We start from the raw sequence: 18,448 nt of genomic DNA, 5'->3' as shown, positions 1-18,448 counted from the left end.
TTCAAGCTTCATTCAGCTGGCAGCTATTAAAGCTTTAGACCCTAAACATACATCTGTAATAAGGACCCCCAAACTCGTCCATGTTACGTTTAGAAGTAAACTGACACGTCAGAGCCGCAATAAGGCATGCGGTCCACATTGAAGAGGTGTGTTTAAGGCCTAAACACAGATGAGGTTCCGAGTCCATATTATAGATTGTTTTAGTGTGTTTTAGGCCTTAGCAAGCAGAGAATTTAGTAGAAAAGGATTACCAAACTACTAAAAGTATTAATCAACAAAAAGTCAACATTAAAGCATGTTTTTGTTAGGATTCTAAATAGAATCTTATAAATGTGGTGTACTTATTGCAGAGCGTATATGAAGTACCACACCTGCACGTGTATATCATATAACACAAAGGGATTTTTACAGGTAATTACAGGGTTTCATTTTATTTGTATTTTACACCTATTTCACCCCATTTTCAATTATCTTAAACTACAGAAAACTCCTTTAAGGCTGGAGCTAGGTGACACGTTCATTTACCCAGATATACGTCATGGATTCTGCTATACAATGCTGTCCTGTTTTAGGGACAACCTGCTTGATGTCCGACTGACCCAGCATTCCCACATTTCAGTGCTATACACATACCACTTACAGTACGATGACAGTCACGCCTATTGGCAGCAATGCCACTACATGATGTCTTCCAAGCCTTTGAGCTCAGTAAATTATGAAATCACAGCAGAAGGCTTAAAGCCTCTATTTGGCAAAGCATCATGACAAGGAAAGATGAATCTGTGCCACAATATGTAAAAAATTGGCGAGCAGGGATCTGAGTTATTCAGTAAAGGTGATTCCTTAGAATTTGATGAATGCTTCATCCTGGGCACAATGCGGAGGGCATGTCTTGTTTCCCCTTATTAAGCCTTGGATTTATTGGAGTTTACAATCCTTGTACATCTCATCAGTACACTCCTTTTATCTCCTCTCTGGGCATCTTCTTACCATCCATTCTCTATTAGGGATCTCATTTGTCTCTTCCACTACAAGCTCCATTTGAACCATTGCCCATTGGCTAGCAGAACAAGTTGTCCCACAGAGGCTACTTCTATTTAACACTTCTCGGAAGACACTTCCCACACCAAATTTCACACAGATACAATGACTACTGTTTTTACAAAGCTTTAATGGTTAAAAGAGCTTTTGTGTACTTTTGTGTATTAGCAAAAACCACCAAAGGAAGATATAAAAAAACACAGTAACATTTGCAAAGATCAATGTTCATAACACTTCAAAAAATATAGATAATACATATATGGATATATAAAGGTCTATTTGAATTTCAAATACAAAGGATTGCCAGTTAAAATGGCATTTAAATACAATAAGCTATAGAAAAATATATATATATTTATATGCGCTTTACAAAAGAGGTTTTATATTACATATATACAAAGGCAGCGGCTGACATGGTATTGATAGACTGGGTTGTCCCTGTGGGTAAGTATTACAGCATTTGCTGGGGAGTTGCCAGTTCAGAAATATTTGGCTGAAAGTCTTATTTCGACGGGAAGGCTTTGTCTTGTAGACGCAGGAGGGGAAGGGGTAGGAGGTTATACCATTTTATGGCCATTAAGTGATACACATGCAGTGCCCTTTCTAATAGAAAATTAAGTGAGATATGACCACATGTCCGTGCTCTTTAGTGCCATTTATTCAGAATACGGTTCGGCGGCAGATGTTTGGAGACAAGCAGGGAAATCCCTGGTCACAGCTATTATTGCTGCACAGTCTTAGTTTGCTTGTGCTCTCTTGGCGATGGACGCGTAGCTTGGTGAAGTGCCAGCTTTATCAATTAAGCCGTACTTGTGGCCTGAAGACTCTTCTCTCATCTGCCAGTGCTGGCAGGAATGTGAATGAGTTTGGTCCCAGATACCACAGTTTATACGGGTGAGCGATGGAGGCAGCCAGCTCGGTCTCTTGTAGGCCTCACTTCGGAGTTTGCTCCACAGCTGAGTATTCCGCTTCTGAAACCTTAGAGGAATCAATAAGTTTGGTAAGGCCAGTTTTGGACGAGTAGCGGAATATGAAAGCCTTCATGATCTCATAGCGGTAGTTCCGGTGAATAAGGCTGTACAGGACCGGGTTGATGCAGCAGTGAAGAAATGAGTAGCATTGAGTAATATGAAGGCCAGCGTAGAGGAAATTGTCTAGTAAGCAGCTGAAGGGCAACAAGTGTAAGAAGTAAAAGACATCCAAAAGCAGCATCATATGGTAGGGTAACCAACAAACCATAAATACTACTACATAAGAAACAATGAGTCTTCCGCTAATTCTTCTCTCTTGTTCCACAGATGATGACGTTGATGATGATAGTGAAGAAGGTGAGGAGGAGGATACAGTCCATGCCAGGAGGCAATAAAACACTGCAATGATTGCAAATGGGACGATGAAACCCAGTAGGATGTTAAGGATTTCCATTCCCAGTACCCACTCTTTGGCCGTATCTTCTGGGTAGACGGCGCGACAGAAAGTTTCATTAGTAACTGAAGAGAACTCGGTCTTTAAATAATATGTATCTGGGAGAGAGACGGCAAAGGCAACTAGCCAGACAAGTATACAAACCAGCCGGCGTATAATCTGTCTTCTTTTTTTGCTAATGGTTCCACGTAATGACACAGATAGATAGCGGTCAACGCTCATACAGGCCAGAAAGAAAATGCTGCTGTAGAGATTGATGGAAAAAATCAGGTGGGTCACTTTGCAAGTCATCTCCCCCATTGGCCACTGGTTATGCTGGACTAATGATACAATCCATACAGGCAGGGTCAGAAGGACACAGAGGTCGGCCACTGCCAAATTGAAGATGTACAAATGAGTTTCGTAGCCAGTGGACTTTGACTGGAGATTGAGCCAAATGACAACAGAATTGGCCAAAAGTCCTATAACAAAGATAAAGATGTGGACAATAGCTAGAGTGTATAGCAGAGCGCTCTTGTTCAGTGTATTCGGACATGACACCGACTCCAGGATGATGCAGTCTATAGTGCAGCTGCTGTTGGGGTCACTGGAATTGTCCATGTAATCCATAGTGGGACCAAAGTCGGCTGCACTCATTGGTGCGGATGATGGAAACAACCTGTTAAGATAGAACAACATGGTTAGACACTATAATTGACTATAGTGCACAAGATAGTGATTCATTTAAATAAATCTACAGAGTTAGCTAATCCATGTCTCTCTACTACAAGTATCAGCATGCCTAGGCAACAAGCAGCTAGAAAGTGCAGCTGGAGTGGAAGTTTACACAACTCAGACTTACCAGCCCATTTTCCTACAATGCCTATAATCCTTGGAAGCCAAGTCTCTAACAACTGACATGACAAGTCCCTGACAACAGTATTAAGTCCCAGACACTCAAAGCCTACAATAGCCTGACAGAACAGAAACATAAAATAGCAGGAAATCAGCGCAACAATAACAGAATGTCAGCCAGATCCCAAATAGCTTCTTGCATCAGTTCATACAATAGCCACCTAATGATAGTGTTTAGACTACGGAGATATAGGCAAAACACAATCACAAACGAATCACAATGGTGTTTTATTGCATATATGCAGAATAGGTGTAATGATGAAATATTGACTCTGTGTCACTGACATAATAGCGAGCAGGGTCTCCAGATGCTCAGATTGGGAAATATACATGTCCCCAGATATGTTAAGCATGAGAGCTATGGAGATCAAAGCAGACGACAATGTGAAAAACAGATACTCTCCACCACGTTTCCTTGCGGGGAATTTACAGTAGTTCCTGCTAAATGAAATCTGCTGGACAAGAGACCTTAAAAACACACATCGGGCACTGTCCTAGAGATCTGATAAGTAGACATTGTAGACCAGCACTTTTTATCTTCATATAATATTATTAAAATCCATATCTGGGCATCTCTGGCTTATAGCCCTATACGCGTTATTTTTTTTCTAGTTTTCTTCACCTTGAACCTTGCCATGAGGAGGGTTAAATAGAGATGAGCGAACCGGGTTGGGGTTCGAGTCCATCCAAACCCGAAACGATCAGCATTTGATTAGCTGGGGCTGCTGAACTTGGATAAAGCTCTAAGGTTGTCTGGAGAAAATGGATACAGCCAATGACTATATCCATGTTTTCCACATTGCCTTAGGGCTTTATCCAACTTCAGCAGCCCCCGCTAATCAAATGCCGAAAGTCTGGGTTGGGATGGTCTCGAGCATGCTCGATGTTTGCTCATTTCTAGTTGTAAAGTATTTTAATAAAGGATTGGTAGATTGTATATGAGAACAAAGAGTGCTGATCTATTATGTCTACTGACCTATCACATATTATATATCAACTTGACTGCTGCAGTTTTGATGTGGCTTAAAGAGATGCTACTACTGCCAAGAATTACTAAAACGACGACGGCGCTTAGCACTCGCCAGTACTGTCACTCATGCGATGTGGAGCCTTGAATAAAATGATCATTTTAGCTGTCGGGCCGTGGTGAGCACTCCTCAAAATTTCACGCAACACTTACAGAAAACAGTGCACACTATAAACCTCCGCCATGTCTGACTAGCGGCTCTAGCCTATCATAAACAAATGAGGTTCCGAATTGTCGGCTGATGTTTTATTTAGTGCGTTGCTGAAACATTTGATGGCGCTATAATAACTATCTAGGGATACAGTTCCAGATCATGAAAAACCTTTGCTGATTCTGAAGACTAGAAGTCTTAAAGAACCACACTGCTCTTAAACAAGCAACAGGAAATCAGTCTAAAATGACCCCAGATCTGCTTTTCTTTTTACGCGTGCCCTTTGATGACTAAATGACCCTTAACCACATGTGCATAAGCTCATGCCCTCTGCCCTTCCCCCTCCTAATAAAAACATGTGGGACACGTACGGCAAGTGTGAGGACAGGAGGGTGAGATTCCATACAACTTTGAAGGGGTTAACATCTGTATCAGGGGAAGTGATAGGTTGTCACTCAGCAGGCTGTGACAGTGACCTCATTTACCTTTTCTACCTCTGACACTGACCTGATTTTTTATCCATTCCAAAGCCCTTTTAGATGGGTCGGATAGGCCCTTATAGCGAGCGTAGATCTCTGTGATGGGCGATTGTTTACTGAGCCTTCACACAACTCAATTAATCACGGACGATCACTGGATTCTTCATGTTGCCCTTTAGATTCATCATTGTCGGCCACACATACGTTGTTTACAGGGCGACCACTAATGATGATTTTATTGACCCATAAAACATGTGATCAGACAACGAATTAACCTTTTTTACATTAAGATCTGTAGACTCACTTGATATACGTCTATTATATTAGTCTATTATATTAGTTTTGTACTTAACAAAACTGACAGGAAAAAGTGGATAACCCCTTTAAGCATATAATGAAGCATTATTATAATGGAAACTCCCTTGAAGTTTTCATAAATATACATTTTTTTCTCCCTCTTAAAATACATTTTCATGCATGACCCATTGTGTTTCCGCTATCGTTCTATCTCTACCAGTATCTGCTAATCTAATTTCCACCACTGACCCCCTGACTGTATACTCTGTGTGCCCAATGGATTAGGACATTAAAGGGGATATGGAATCCTAAAAGTGACAGATTAAGAGGCCAGGAATACGTCTGTGTCATCTCTCTGTACACATACAATGGAAATGTACCCCTCCTTACCTAGCATGCAAACAATTGTCTATTAGACTTGAGACCATGAAAGGAGAACCTTTGAATTTAAGAGCAAAGATAGAAAAAAATTCAAGGTTAATCTTATTAAAGCCCAGTAATAGCAGATACCTGCTTCCTTCCATCCTTTAGTTTTATAAGAAGAGATTTCATGGACTTTAGAATGATTAAAAACACTATAAGGCCATGTTCCCACTGAGTAAGTTTCTTAATAATTACTACGGAACTTACGCAGTGGTACCTTCTCAGGAATCCTGGCCAGAGTGTATACACACGGTATACACTCCGGCCGGGATCCCTAGCGGTGCTGCAAGAAATTGAAAACTCTGTCAGTTCACACAATGGAGTGTGTGGCTCTAGCCGCACGCTCCATTGTGTGCAGTGGGGAATTCTGATGCGGGCACGCACGGAATGGCTCGCATCTGAATTTAGAGCCGGTAAAGATCTTTTCTGACACCGGCTGTTTCGTTCAACGGCCGGTGTCATACAGAGTGGGAACATAGCCTAAAGGCGCAAATAATGGACTTGTAGTAATTTAACTATTACCTGTTCAGTACATTCATTCTTATATTCATGGGGTACAATTGGCAATTCCAGACAATGTAAAGAAAAATAAATCTGATAACCAGGGAAACTTTCATAACCGAGCATCTTTCTGCTAAGCACCTTCTAGTTCCCATATGTTTTACATATGTCTTAACCATGAAAGGGAATTTAGAGGACTTCATTACATATAAACATTCTGTACGCTTCCTCATATAAAATGAAGTGGAAAATCCTGAACAGCCTCCAGTAATAAGGGATTTCCATTGTAAAATCTAATTAGTCACCTCGAGCAAACTCAGAAGCAGAAATGTTTCTACGTTTTAGTCACAAATCCATGTGTTTCCATTAAAAGATGGTCTATTCCTTGCAAGGATAAACCTGAATGGTAGAAGCCGTCTGTCTAGATTTGGGGGAGTGATGGATGACAACATATATAGCTGGCGTTACAGCTCACACCAGAGACGCTTTACTTCCAATCTGCCTGAAGCTGGTATAATGGCCCCCATATACTAGCTGAACCCACCATATGGGGGCTACTGATGTCAGGAAAAAAAGAAAAGGATTGAGCATGTTGCATTTTAACTGCTCGACCATTTCGGTCTCAGAGAGATAAACTACCACCATATCTGTCTTGCAGTAGCTTGCTCCCAACCCCACCATCAACGCTCATATGTATGGGGAAATTGGGAGAGGGTCTAAAGGTCCAGAGGGGAAGGGTAGCACCGGTGCCAGATTTTCCTTTCTAAAACAATAAGACCCTTTTCTCACCTGATTTAGCCTGTTGTTGGAGAGTCATGTGGGCTTCATACACCACAGTCAGCTGATCCCACCAATAGACTTTAGTCTAAAGCCCCTATTGCACAGGGCGATGCAGAGAAGCAAACAAGCGCTGTCAGTGTTTATTTGCTTGTCATTCCCCGTTCGCTGCCAACGTTATTACGTGCGTTGACAGCGTGCGGGTAAGAGCCGGGGGTCGCAGGGAGCTGTGAGGGGGGGGGAGGGGCTGCCCGGGTGATTGCTAGATCATTTGGTCAACCCATAGAAGATAGCAGTGGTCTGCTGCAGCCGCTTCTGTTCCATGTTGCGACGCCAGCATATTGCTGCCATCTCAGTTGTTTGTCTTTCAACATGTTACACACGACGATTCTTGCCCGGAACGACCGATATCAGCAGAATACGGCCAATAAACGTTTCTTGTAATAGGGCCTTAAGGTGCATGTGTATCACAGAACCCTATAGTGATTAAAGTTTGGTTCTGTAGAACCATAAGGATCTGAATATTACACCTATAATATAAATGCTATAGGCCTTGTGACTCATTCTATGTCCATTGAAGCATCATACAGTAGAACCACAAAGACTTCATGCATCACTATATGATGCCTAATGGACTGCTATATGTCTGAGTGACAACTTCTTAATATTTGTCAAAAGTTTTTTTAAAATAGAACTTTTTAACAATTTGACTTTAAAAGGTGACATACGCCTCAACAATGGCAAGTACTGATAATACGAATAGCCGGCAGATATACACTCCTATGTTTTCTCAGCTAATTGTATATACATTGACTTCTCTTCAGGCTAAAAACAACATATGGGATTGGGAGGGGTGAAATGCCTAGTTCAGAAAGGTTAAAAGCAAAGGACAGATTTTCACACCACTCTTCAAAGTCTCTTACCTACCGCGCTGCCTGCTGATAAATCTTTACAAAAGGTGACCGTGGCAAACCTAGCAGCTTCTCCTGCGCCCTCTCTGTCAGGGGGCCTTCCTATCTGTGCATCCTGAGGCCATGAAGCTGCTGTCAGCTTGGTGTGATTATTCAGTGCTTTGTTTTCTCTGTCCTCTATACATACATACAGCCATGTTTCCTTGTACTCGTGGCTGCTCTCAGCTATGACAACATATTCTTATAGAACAGGATGTCAGTTAAAAGAATGTGGAAGTCTGAGTTCCTGAATATCGTCTATAATAAATGATGAATTATATAACAATTCTCAGGACACAAGTTATATTCATGGACATGGTAAAATGCTATATCAGCAATGGAACCAATGCTTCTCAGGGGTAACTGCTCAGAAAACAGTAGAAATGATATACCATAGAGAACATGTTATGTGACTAAAAAAATACAGCAACTTTTCTAACAAAAGCAGGATGGATCCTGGAATAGATAATGGTTTATGATGTGGCATCAAGGTTGTAAGGAGAAAACCAATCTCAAAATGATCAATCTATCAGACTAATAAAGTATTCTAAGGGGGAGATTTATCAAACATGGGGGAAGATTTATCAAAGATGGTGTAAAGTAGAATTGTCTCAGTTGCCCCTAGCAACCAATTAGACGCTATCTTTCATTTTACAAAGAGTCTGTGAGAAATGAAAAGAAGAATCAGATTGGTTGCTAGGGGCAACTGAGACAGTTCTAGTTTACACCAGTTTGATAAATCTTCCCGATGGTGTAAAGTGAAACTGGCTCAGTTGCCCCTAGCAACCAATCAGATTCCACTTTTCATTCCTCACAGAGAAAATAAAAGGTGGAATCTAATTGGTTGCTTGAGGCAACTGAGCCATTTTCACTTTACACCATGTTTGATAAAGCCCCCCCCCCCTAAGTGTCTAGTGTCGTTTCAAACATGTCAAAGGTTTTCATCCGTTGGGGACTGGGTGTTCAGAATGAGTGTGGAGAAGTGATTGGCTAAGCGCTTCACTCACCAGCTTGCTTCCTTTTCCATCCCACTTAGGACACAGTGTTATAATGAAGCCTTTCTCCTGCAGCTAGCCAGAGAAAGATGTACTCCGCTGTGCACTTCTCCTGACTCTATCTACTTATCGTAATGATCGGAAAGCCCAAACCCCAACTATTCAAAATTTTTGACATGTCTGTGACACGTCAAAAGTTTTCAAAAGTGCCAGGGGCTATTTAAAGAAAAGTGAAACTGCTTCCATGTTCCCAAACACGCCCCTGTATATACAGTACCTGCAGATGCAGAACAAACTGTAAAAATGGTGCATTCGATATGCAATTTACCGTTTAGGAGTCATCTGGGCGTTACCATTATCAGAAAGAGACCAATGACTACCTATATCATTCAGGTTTAATTGATGCCTGCTACCTCTAATATACAAAGACTACAGCAGAATGGTTAGGTATATTGTCCTTAGCCTTAAGGCCCTATATTCTACGGAACGATTATTGGCTGATAATCGTCCCGTGGAATGGAAGGCAACGATCAGCCGACATCAGCTGATCTTTATAGTCGTTCGTCTTTCAAACATGTTGTAAAACAAGCGACTGTGATTGCAGCGATCTGCTGCCATCGCTCCGTGGAATAGGAGCAGCAGCAGCAGACCACCACTATCCTCTATGGGCTGCCTGGACGATCTAGCGATTACCTGGGCAGCCCCCCCCCGCAGCTCCCCGTGGCCCCTCCCGCTCTCACCCACTTGCTTCCGCCGCGTGGAATAGCAGCGGCAGCGAACGGGGAACGAGGAGCAAATGAGCGCTGCCAGAGCTCGTTTGCTCCTCTCTGCCGGCCCATGGAATAGGGGCTTTATCTGTGTACTGAATAAAAAGGAGGACAGTGCACCTCACTTCACTGCATGTACTGGAGATGACACATTACAACTCCAGGGACATCAGTGAGGCCAAAGGGGTGTGGTTAGGTCCTGGCTCTGGCTGATAGTGACAACGCCCAGATGACTCCTAACTGGTCATTTGCATACAGCAGGCACTGTGTTAAAAGTTTATTTTATTGGTTGAAAGTCAATACAGAGGCATCTCTGAAAACACAGGCCCATTATGTTTTATAACACAGAGGCAGTTCAGGACGCGACAAGTTTACTTTAAACTGAGCGCTATGAATATAGTACAAGAAAAATCTCCCCTACTCCCTTTTGCCTGGAGAAGAATTTTCTTACAAGCAGTCAAAATAAAGATATATTTCTGATAAATTATATATAATTGGTCCCACCAAAGTATTCATTGCAATAGCTGTAATATCTTGGTTGAGAAAAAACTGAAATTGTCCCTTTAAACGTTAAAACTAATTTTTCCAACATTTTATAGGTATATCAGTTCTATTTTAAAAGATAGGCAAGGGCATCTTATCTGTGGTTTTAAGTTTGTATGTCAGATTTGTACACTCCGTATAGTAATTCTTAAGAAGAAACCATCTGCATACAAACTAAGTGTAAACACAGTCCCCCGAAGTAATAATTATCTTGTCACATATTCCAGGCCTGACAATAAGGGTTTGAGGTAGAGTTACCAGCTCCTCTTGTAACTCAACCCTCTGTATGTCAGGACAATAAGACCAGGATTATGATTGGTTTGGGGACAATAGAAATCTGATCTGAGTGAAACATGTAGGAATGATCAAGTTGTGGAATTTACCTTCAAAAGGGGCCCAGATAAACAGGTTTGTCCAAATTAGATTAGGTAAAGGTAAGTGTATTGTCAGATTATAGTCTTCCTGCAAACACAAAGGATCCTGGGACTTTATCACAGTAGGGAACAAGGACTAATTTGGGCGAGCAGGTTCTTAATGTCTTTGTGCATAACCTGAGAGGGGGGGATTTAATCCCACTTGTAATGTCAAGGCTACAGTCTTCAATGTGTAAACGAGACACCTGAATAACAATAGTGGGCATTAGGGCACTAGGATTCCTTTTTTTAATTAAAGGGGAAAAAAAGCAAAAAGACAAAAAAAAACAAAAAACATTTGAACCAAAGTTGTTCTCTCATGGAAACATTGGAACTTTAAATTTGTATTATAAAAGCAACCCTCTAGTCAAAATGGAGAATGTATAGTATGTATTCCTGGTGTTCTTCACTTTTACAGTTACTATTCATACATTGTTCATTGCTCTTCTAATTTCTCTTCTCCTTTTCAGTGATCTGTGATATCAGTGAAATGTCACCAGATTTTCAGATTATCATGTGCACATTATACCACTCCTCTCCACACTACAATGGCTCAGCATTGATGACATCACCACAGACGGTTCAGGGAACAAAGTTTATTCCACCAACAGATCTGACGACAGATTATCTGCCAAAGATTTGAAGCCAAACCCAGGAACAGACTATAATCAGAGATCAGGTCATAAAGGAAAGACTGGATTTCTGCTCTTTTCAAATCCACTCCTGGGTTTGGCTTCAAATCTTTGGCAGATAATCTGTCGTCAGATCTGTTGGTCGAATAGGGCCTTTACTTTCTAAGGGCCGGTTCACACTGAGCAAACATGGCGCAATTCCATGGCGGAGCTGTCCTCCACAGAATCCCGCTGTGCTCAGTGTCCTGCTGTTAAGTGAATGGAGAGGGTGCGCGCTCGTCCGCTGCCGCCGCTCTCTGCTCGAAGAATGAACACTCTCCCATTCGCTCAAAGCAGGACACTGAGCACGGCGGGATTCGGCGGCGGAGAGCTCCTCCTCGGAATTGCGCCGTGTTTGCTCAGTGTGAACCAGCCCTAATCGTTAATGTTTACAATGAATTTCTCTCCTTCTGGATACATGTCTTCCAATGTAGGTCTGCAAGTGAAAACTAACTTCAAGGGACCCGCAAGTGAAACTAAAAGATGAATACGGTGCTGATGTCATCAGTGCTGGTCTGTCCCAGTGGAAGGAGGTGTGAGCACAGCGTGTAGACAATGGTCTAAGGATCTGGTGGATTAAGGAAAAGGACACCAGGAATAAGAGGATAATGGAAGAAAAAGGAAAGCAGGTATTCTGTACAGAGTGTCTCTATTATTGTGAACTTTCATTGTGAACTGTAGCGTTGCTTTTAGATGAGTACATACACTAACTTATATCCACTTTAAATATCCTCAAAAACATTCAAAAAAGTCATCTTCATGTCAGTTTACATGGACACACTTCAGCTTGAGGCACAGATATAAAGTCTACATTTAGAATACTGTTTCACAACTATTATCAATCTAAATTAAGATAAAGATATGTATAGTTTACGTCTTGCCTAATCTCTTCTGTTCTTTCCTCATAGAAGCATGATCTATAGGCAGAAAGGACTAAACCGAGGCAGGTCAGTTACTATGGATATGCTGCCTAATATTACCATTCTAAATGATGGTTGGTATGGGAGTGTGTTCCTAGCAACCAAGTGTCAGACAAGCTCAATGTTTGATGTACACTATCCTGGCAGCTAAGAGGAAAAGAACAGGCTGCCAGCTGAACTGTCACACAATTCCCATCTAAATCTGTGGAAAAATAACTTGGGTGGAGAACATCTTTTAGCTGTAAAGAGTCGTGAATGGTGATGAGTGTATAAGGCATGCAAAACTAAGAAGGTTATATTGCAGTTGCTGTTTCGCAACATGTATTTCCCGGAAATAAACCATCAAAATCTATGAATAACTATGTAGACTTAAAAGAGATATTAGATGTAATACGGGTATATTCACATGTAGATCTGAAAAAAAAAACTGCATGAGGTTTTACCGTGGTTTTGCAATGCATTATGGTCATTACAGGTGAAACATAAAATAAAAGTGCTTCATCTGTAAAAACTGACAGACGTCAGGTGTATCCCCCAATATCAACAGAGCTGGATACAATTTCTGTTATCCAAAATGGCCCAAACACAAGGTAAAATAGTGACTGAATAGCAAACTCCCCTGATATTGTTACTGTATTTCCTTGACACAGTTCCAATCCCTCTCTTAATCCCACTTCCACTGAGCCGGCTCTTCTGAAATGTCAGAAAATGCCCTTTAGAAATGATCCTCCCCGAAACTGGGGTAATAAGGCACCCTGGTGAGTTCTTTATTCCATCCACCTCATAGAAACCCAGCAGCTATTCTGTGTTGTGTCCCCTGCTGTCTCTCTCTCTCACTCCCTCTCATTTCTTTCCTTTTCTCATCAGCTTCGATTCCTGCCTCTCCCCTTTCACATTCCTCTTTCCTGTTATTTTACTTCAGAATTTTAAAGACAAACTCCAACTCCTTTCTCATTTTTCATAATTCTTTGTGCTCTCTGAAGTTAGAAATTGGCCTTGTCAGGTTGACCTGAAGATTCTCATTGACTCCATATTCACCGCAGGCTTACACAGTCTATGAAGCTTACTCGTGGAACTTCATGGCTGTATTTTTGGAATAAAAGGTCTTTTTTTCCTTTAAAAGATGGAATATGTGGATAGGTTCTTATTAGGACTGCTATGGAACAGGAGACAGTAGTAGTAGATACAGGAGCTAATCTGGGTTCCAAATGTTGCACAATATTTTTATTTAGAATGAACTGTTTTTCCAAAACAATAACAAGATGAGTAACAATGTATCTGACCCCATCCATGACACAGTAGTCATCCCTCTATAAAAGCTGCCACCTATGACTAATACAGAGCACAGATGGACTACTCCCACACCCTACCAAGCATGTAACACATACTACCAAAGCCTTGTCCCCAAATACTTTACTGCACTTTGCAGCTGTCCATGGCCTATTTGCATCCCTATAAAGACTGTTTATAAGGCTCGTGTCTCGTTTTCTATATTTCCTCTCATTCTCTGTAAAGTCATTGTAAATATTTATAAATTGGTCAGAAAATCTCTGCAATCTTCCTTCAATTTATCCAAGATTTGCATCTGTTGGTTGCTGTGCTATGAAGGAAGAGAACCCTGTGGCTACCTATGATGCTTGGGTTATGGAATAGCAGGGGCTGTACTGGGCTCATCCTGCACCCCACATAATTTACTATTGCATATTCAACCATTATTCAGTTCCAACCTAGACAGTGACATCATCCAATCTATGGAGAATTCAGATCAGCATAATATCCATATCTCCTATATCTAGGCATAACTATACGTAATACAGATAAGCTTAGATGCGTGTTAGTAATTCCACAGCAATGTACATCTTGGGGCTTGCCAAATCACTTGCAGGTTGTCTTGTCAGCACCTCTCCTAAACAAGCCTTTGCTAGATTCCAAGTCAAACACACTGCTGGCCCACTTTTCAGACTGGGATTTAATGACATGGAGATTACTTGCTCTACAGTATGACAGAAGCATCCCCCCCCCCCTCCCTCCTTATGTTACCTGTGCAACAACCAGACAATGGATTTAGCCTTGTCCCTTTAACTCTTTCATTGCCAAAGTTCCCAATGCCTCATAGAAAAAGGTAATAAATTATCCAAACAAGTCATAAACTAAACCTCTTGCATTTGCTTGCACAGCGGTGTATACTGTGACTCAGACTCCTATCGCCCCCTATTGCACCAATTGGTCCAGGTATATAAGCACAATGGAGCATGTGTCTAAAAAGAGTCTGTGATGGGGAATGTCATAAATCAGCGTAGTAAATCCAAGGCTGGGTATTAATTCTACAAATCTGTATTACTTGTCTTGACATTTCTAGTTTGCAAAGGTAAAATAAGTGTGTGTATGAGCAGTTTCATGTGCACAATGTTTATAAAAAATAAAAATAAAAAAAACTACTTTTTTATTGAGCCCCTGCATCTGCATAGTAAAATAAACTTAGCAGCATAGAGGAAAGTTTTGAGAAGTACCATGAGCTGAGAGGGCAGCCAGAAAGCACGTGCTCCATTAGGCACACATAACATGCTCCTAAGTCCACTAAGTGACCATGAAAGTGACACCGTCTGAAGAAACACGAATAAAAGGATTATGTATCGTAACCATGATCACAACCAGTATCTGTACATGTATATGCTGTGTCATTTCGCACATCACAGAATGTAGAAAACAACAGCATACAATAATAATTACAGTTAATGTAATACCAATTTGCATCACAACGAAGTGTGAAAAGTGCTCTAGGTATAAAAGGGGGTTGCAGAGACCAGGGAGAAACAAAGCAGCAGGCTGGGAGTTGTGTGAGCAGAGTTATCTTATAAAGGGTGTACACAGACAGAGAGGGTTATGGGGCAGTCTGGGGAGTCTGATTTGTGTCCATTATTTTTATCCTATTATATTTATCCAATTTACTAAAAGAGTTGCAAAGTTCAAGCCGGGAGTAGCAAGCTAAGAGTGCTTCACAGGCTAATGTGAGGCTCACAATGGCCAACAAATGGCCACAGGGTGATAGAAGTTAAGCATGGGTCATGCACACATACAGTAGACTAGACTAATGTGTCAGCAGAGATCATCATAGCTTATAGTACAATCATTACACATCATCAGCACAACGTATAGTCATTCAACCAGAACAGGTAAAGGTACTGAGGTGTAAATAATCCACAAAAGACCTCATAAGAACTCAGTAGCAAACAACAAACATGTATAAAAGTGAGCATATATACTACATATAATGAAACACATACTTCTATATACTTGTATGTGCATCACAGACTGTCAGGATAGTGACAAGTGTGCAACTATAGATAACTCCTCACAACATGTGCTGCAGGCAGATAACCATCACACCCCAGTGTCATTGCTGAACAAATATTATAATGAATAACAATAATAATCATATTAATCATCGTCATCATCATCATCATCATCATCATCATCAGAGTCATAGCAGTATAACAGAAATAAGTTAGAAGACTGATTGTCCAGGTGACACTGAGTCCTTTATCCTACAACTTTCTTATATTTTTGGGGGGAAAATGCAAGTAACCCCTTTTGTGCCACATGACAAGTTGTGACAAGACATTGGGAGGAGTCACTATTCCACCCCCATGGTATTGGTCCCATGTCCCCACTGCTTACCCTGCTCCAGGACTTGAGGATGCACAGACCCAGGCAGCTCTCACTTCTCTCTGTGTGTGTTTGTGAGTTCTCTGTCTGTTTCAGCTCTTATATATAAGAAAGAGGCACAGCACCACCAGGGGGAGCTCTCCCACATGTATGCACAGAGCTGAAGTTAGTTTCTTATTTGTGCAGTTTCTCATTTGGGACAAATGCGTGTTTTTTTTTTATTAGTTTTTTTTAACACAGAAAAATTATTTTTATTTTTATATTAAAACCTTATTTTATTATGTGATTATATTGAAGGGTCCTGATGTGAATACAGTAAAAAGCAGCATAAAAATGGAAAAAAATATATAGATATAGACCAATACTTAATTAACATTGAGTTACCGATGTCACAATGCCAACACACACAGAGCAATGTCATTCATCAAAATCAGTTGCGCGTATAAGCTATATATATCTATATATCTATATATATATCTATGTATATATATATATATATATATATATATATATATATATATATATATATATATACTGTGTGTGTATGTATATATATATATATATATATATATATATATATATATAAAATATATATATATATATATATATATACATATATATATTGGGCAGAACATTATTGCACTTTAATAAGTAGCTAGTGTTTTCAATGCAATATATGATTTGACAGTGCCAACTTAATGCCCCACATTAAACAGATGGACTCTTTTTACTGATTAGAATAGGTAACTAGTGTATTTTGTAATCTGATTCTGCCAACACACAAGATATTGCACATTTTATTCAGTTACAATCAGCCTAGCCCAAAGTATTGCTATGCATAGAAACTGGTATTTAACTGGGATGAAGGGCATGTTTTACCTGCATAAATAAGTAATATTATTATTATTATTATTATTTATTTATAAAGCACCCTTAATTCCAGAGTGCTATACAATAGATAGGGGTAATGAGCAGGAACAATACAAGATCAAAACACATTACATTAAGGCAAAAGACAGACCAGTACATAGGGAAGGAGGACCCTGCCCGCGAGGGCTTACAATCTATGAGGTACGGGAAGAGAAACAGGACGTAAAGTGCAGCCAGTCAAGTGTGATGCAGAATTATTATAGGTTGTAGCCTAGTTTGAAGAGATGGGTTTTCAGGTTACTTTTGAAGGATTTGATGGTGGGACTTGATAACAGGTGTTTTAAAGGGTTAAATGACTTTGGGCTAATGATCTTAAAGGTGCCAACTCACTAAGAGGGATGCCCCATATCCAACTCATGAGACCAGTCTGTCTCATAGTAGTTCTGGATATGTGCCTGTCCACCATTGGCATCTTTAATCATGAAAAAAAAAAAAAAAAAACACCAGTTACTTAATAAAAAGAAAGTGCCCATCTGCCTTCTTCAGTGCCAGTTTGAATGTCCAGATATACCTTGGGCCGGTCTGTACTAAGCTGAGGCTAATGCGCGCCATGCCTATCTTCATGCTGGCAGTGCATGATCAGTCATTAAACCTTTTGGTAGCACCATTCATTCAAGTAGACAGAAACAGTCAGTCGGACCATTTAATGCTAGTGTTTACACCCAGAAACATTCTGGGCCGAGCTAAACTAATTTTGATATGTAACATTGGCCCAAAGTCTATTAACCATTTAAATCAGAGTATTGGGTGCCCATTTTAATGCCCACTCCAGTGCCTATATATTTGCAGTTTGGCTGCTTTTACCCATATTCACCCCAGAAGTTCAGAGCATTGGAGTTCAGTGTAATTGGTTATTGTAATCAGTTCTCCTTATGAAGAAACCACTTTCTCTGAATAAGAAACTAGACGTGTAAGAAACCAACTTCAGGTCGGTGGTTGACACATTGCACGTCACTGGAGGTGAGGGATAGTCTGCGGAGGCATATAGGGAAGTCACAGAGGGGAAATACATAGCGGGCAGCCCCATACAGGGAGTCAGATAAAGTGCTGGGGTGGAGGGACATCCACTTATGTACAAAAGTTTACTTGAAAGGGTAAGAAGTTTTGGGTTATTTCTGTCATGCTTGTGATGATATATTGTTAGATTATTCACTTACATCACGGGTAGGGAACCTTGGTTACCCAGCTGTTGCAAAACTACAACTCCCTTCATGCCTTGACAGCCAAAGCTAAAGCTTTTGCTGTCCAGGCATGATGGGAGTTGTAGTTTTGCAACAGCTTGAGGGATAAGGTTCCCTACCCCAGACTTACATATACAGTCAGATACCAGCAACACGGCAAATCATAGTCTGGAAGGATACCTATACTGCAACATTTATAGAGAAAAATAACAGCGATTAGTTGCTAAACGTTTGGGTTCAATCTAACCTGAATTATCTGCATTTAAATACCGGTGGCTGAAAATGTTGGATGCAACCCTAGGGCTGCCAGGAAAACATGGATACCGCCTATGGCTGCATCTAACTTCAGCCACCAGGAGTCAAATGCTGAGTGTGAGGGTTTGGCTGAACCTAAACA

At 40.7% G+C, this 18,448-nt stretch overlaps 1 protein-coding gene across 1 annotated transcript; it reads right to left on the bottom strand.

Moving 5' to 3' along the window:
- Positions 1 to 1,184: 1,184 nt before the first annotated feature.
- On the bottom strand, positions 1,185 to 16,010 carry ACKR3 (atypical chemokine receptor 3). The gene is made up of 2 exons (XM_069985202.1): positions 15,953 to 16,010; positions 1,185 to 3,124 (listed from the first exon to the last, which is right to left on the bottom strand). The coding sequence occupies exon 2, from the start codon at positions 3,100 to 3,102 to the stop codon at positions 1,975 to 1,977; it is 1,128 nt and encodes a 375-aa protein (XP_069841303.1). The 5' UTR covers positions 3,103 to 3,124; positions 15,953 to 16,010; the 3' UTR covers positions 1,185 to 1,974.
- Positions 16,011 to 18,448: the final 2,438 nt, after the last annotated feature.

Source organism: Dendropsophus ebraccatus, chromosome 9, assembly GCF_027789765.1.
Source record: "Dendropsophus ebraccatus isolate aDenEbr1 chromosome 9, aDenEbr1.pat, whole genome shotgun sequence".
Lineage (NCBI taxonomy): Eukaryota > Metazoa > Chordata > Amphibia > Anura > Hylidae > Dendropsophus > Dendropsophus ebraccatus.
Note: the sequence above shows the minus strand (reverse complement) of the source record. Positions and strands in the feature narration are given on the sequence as shown.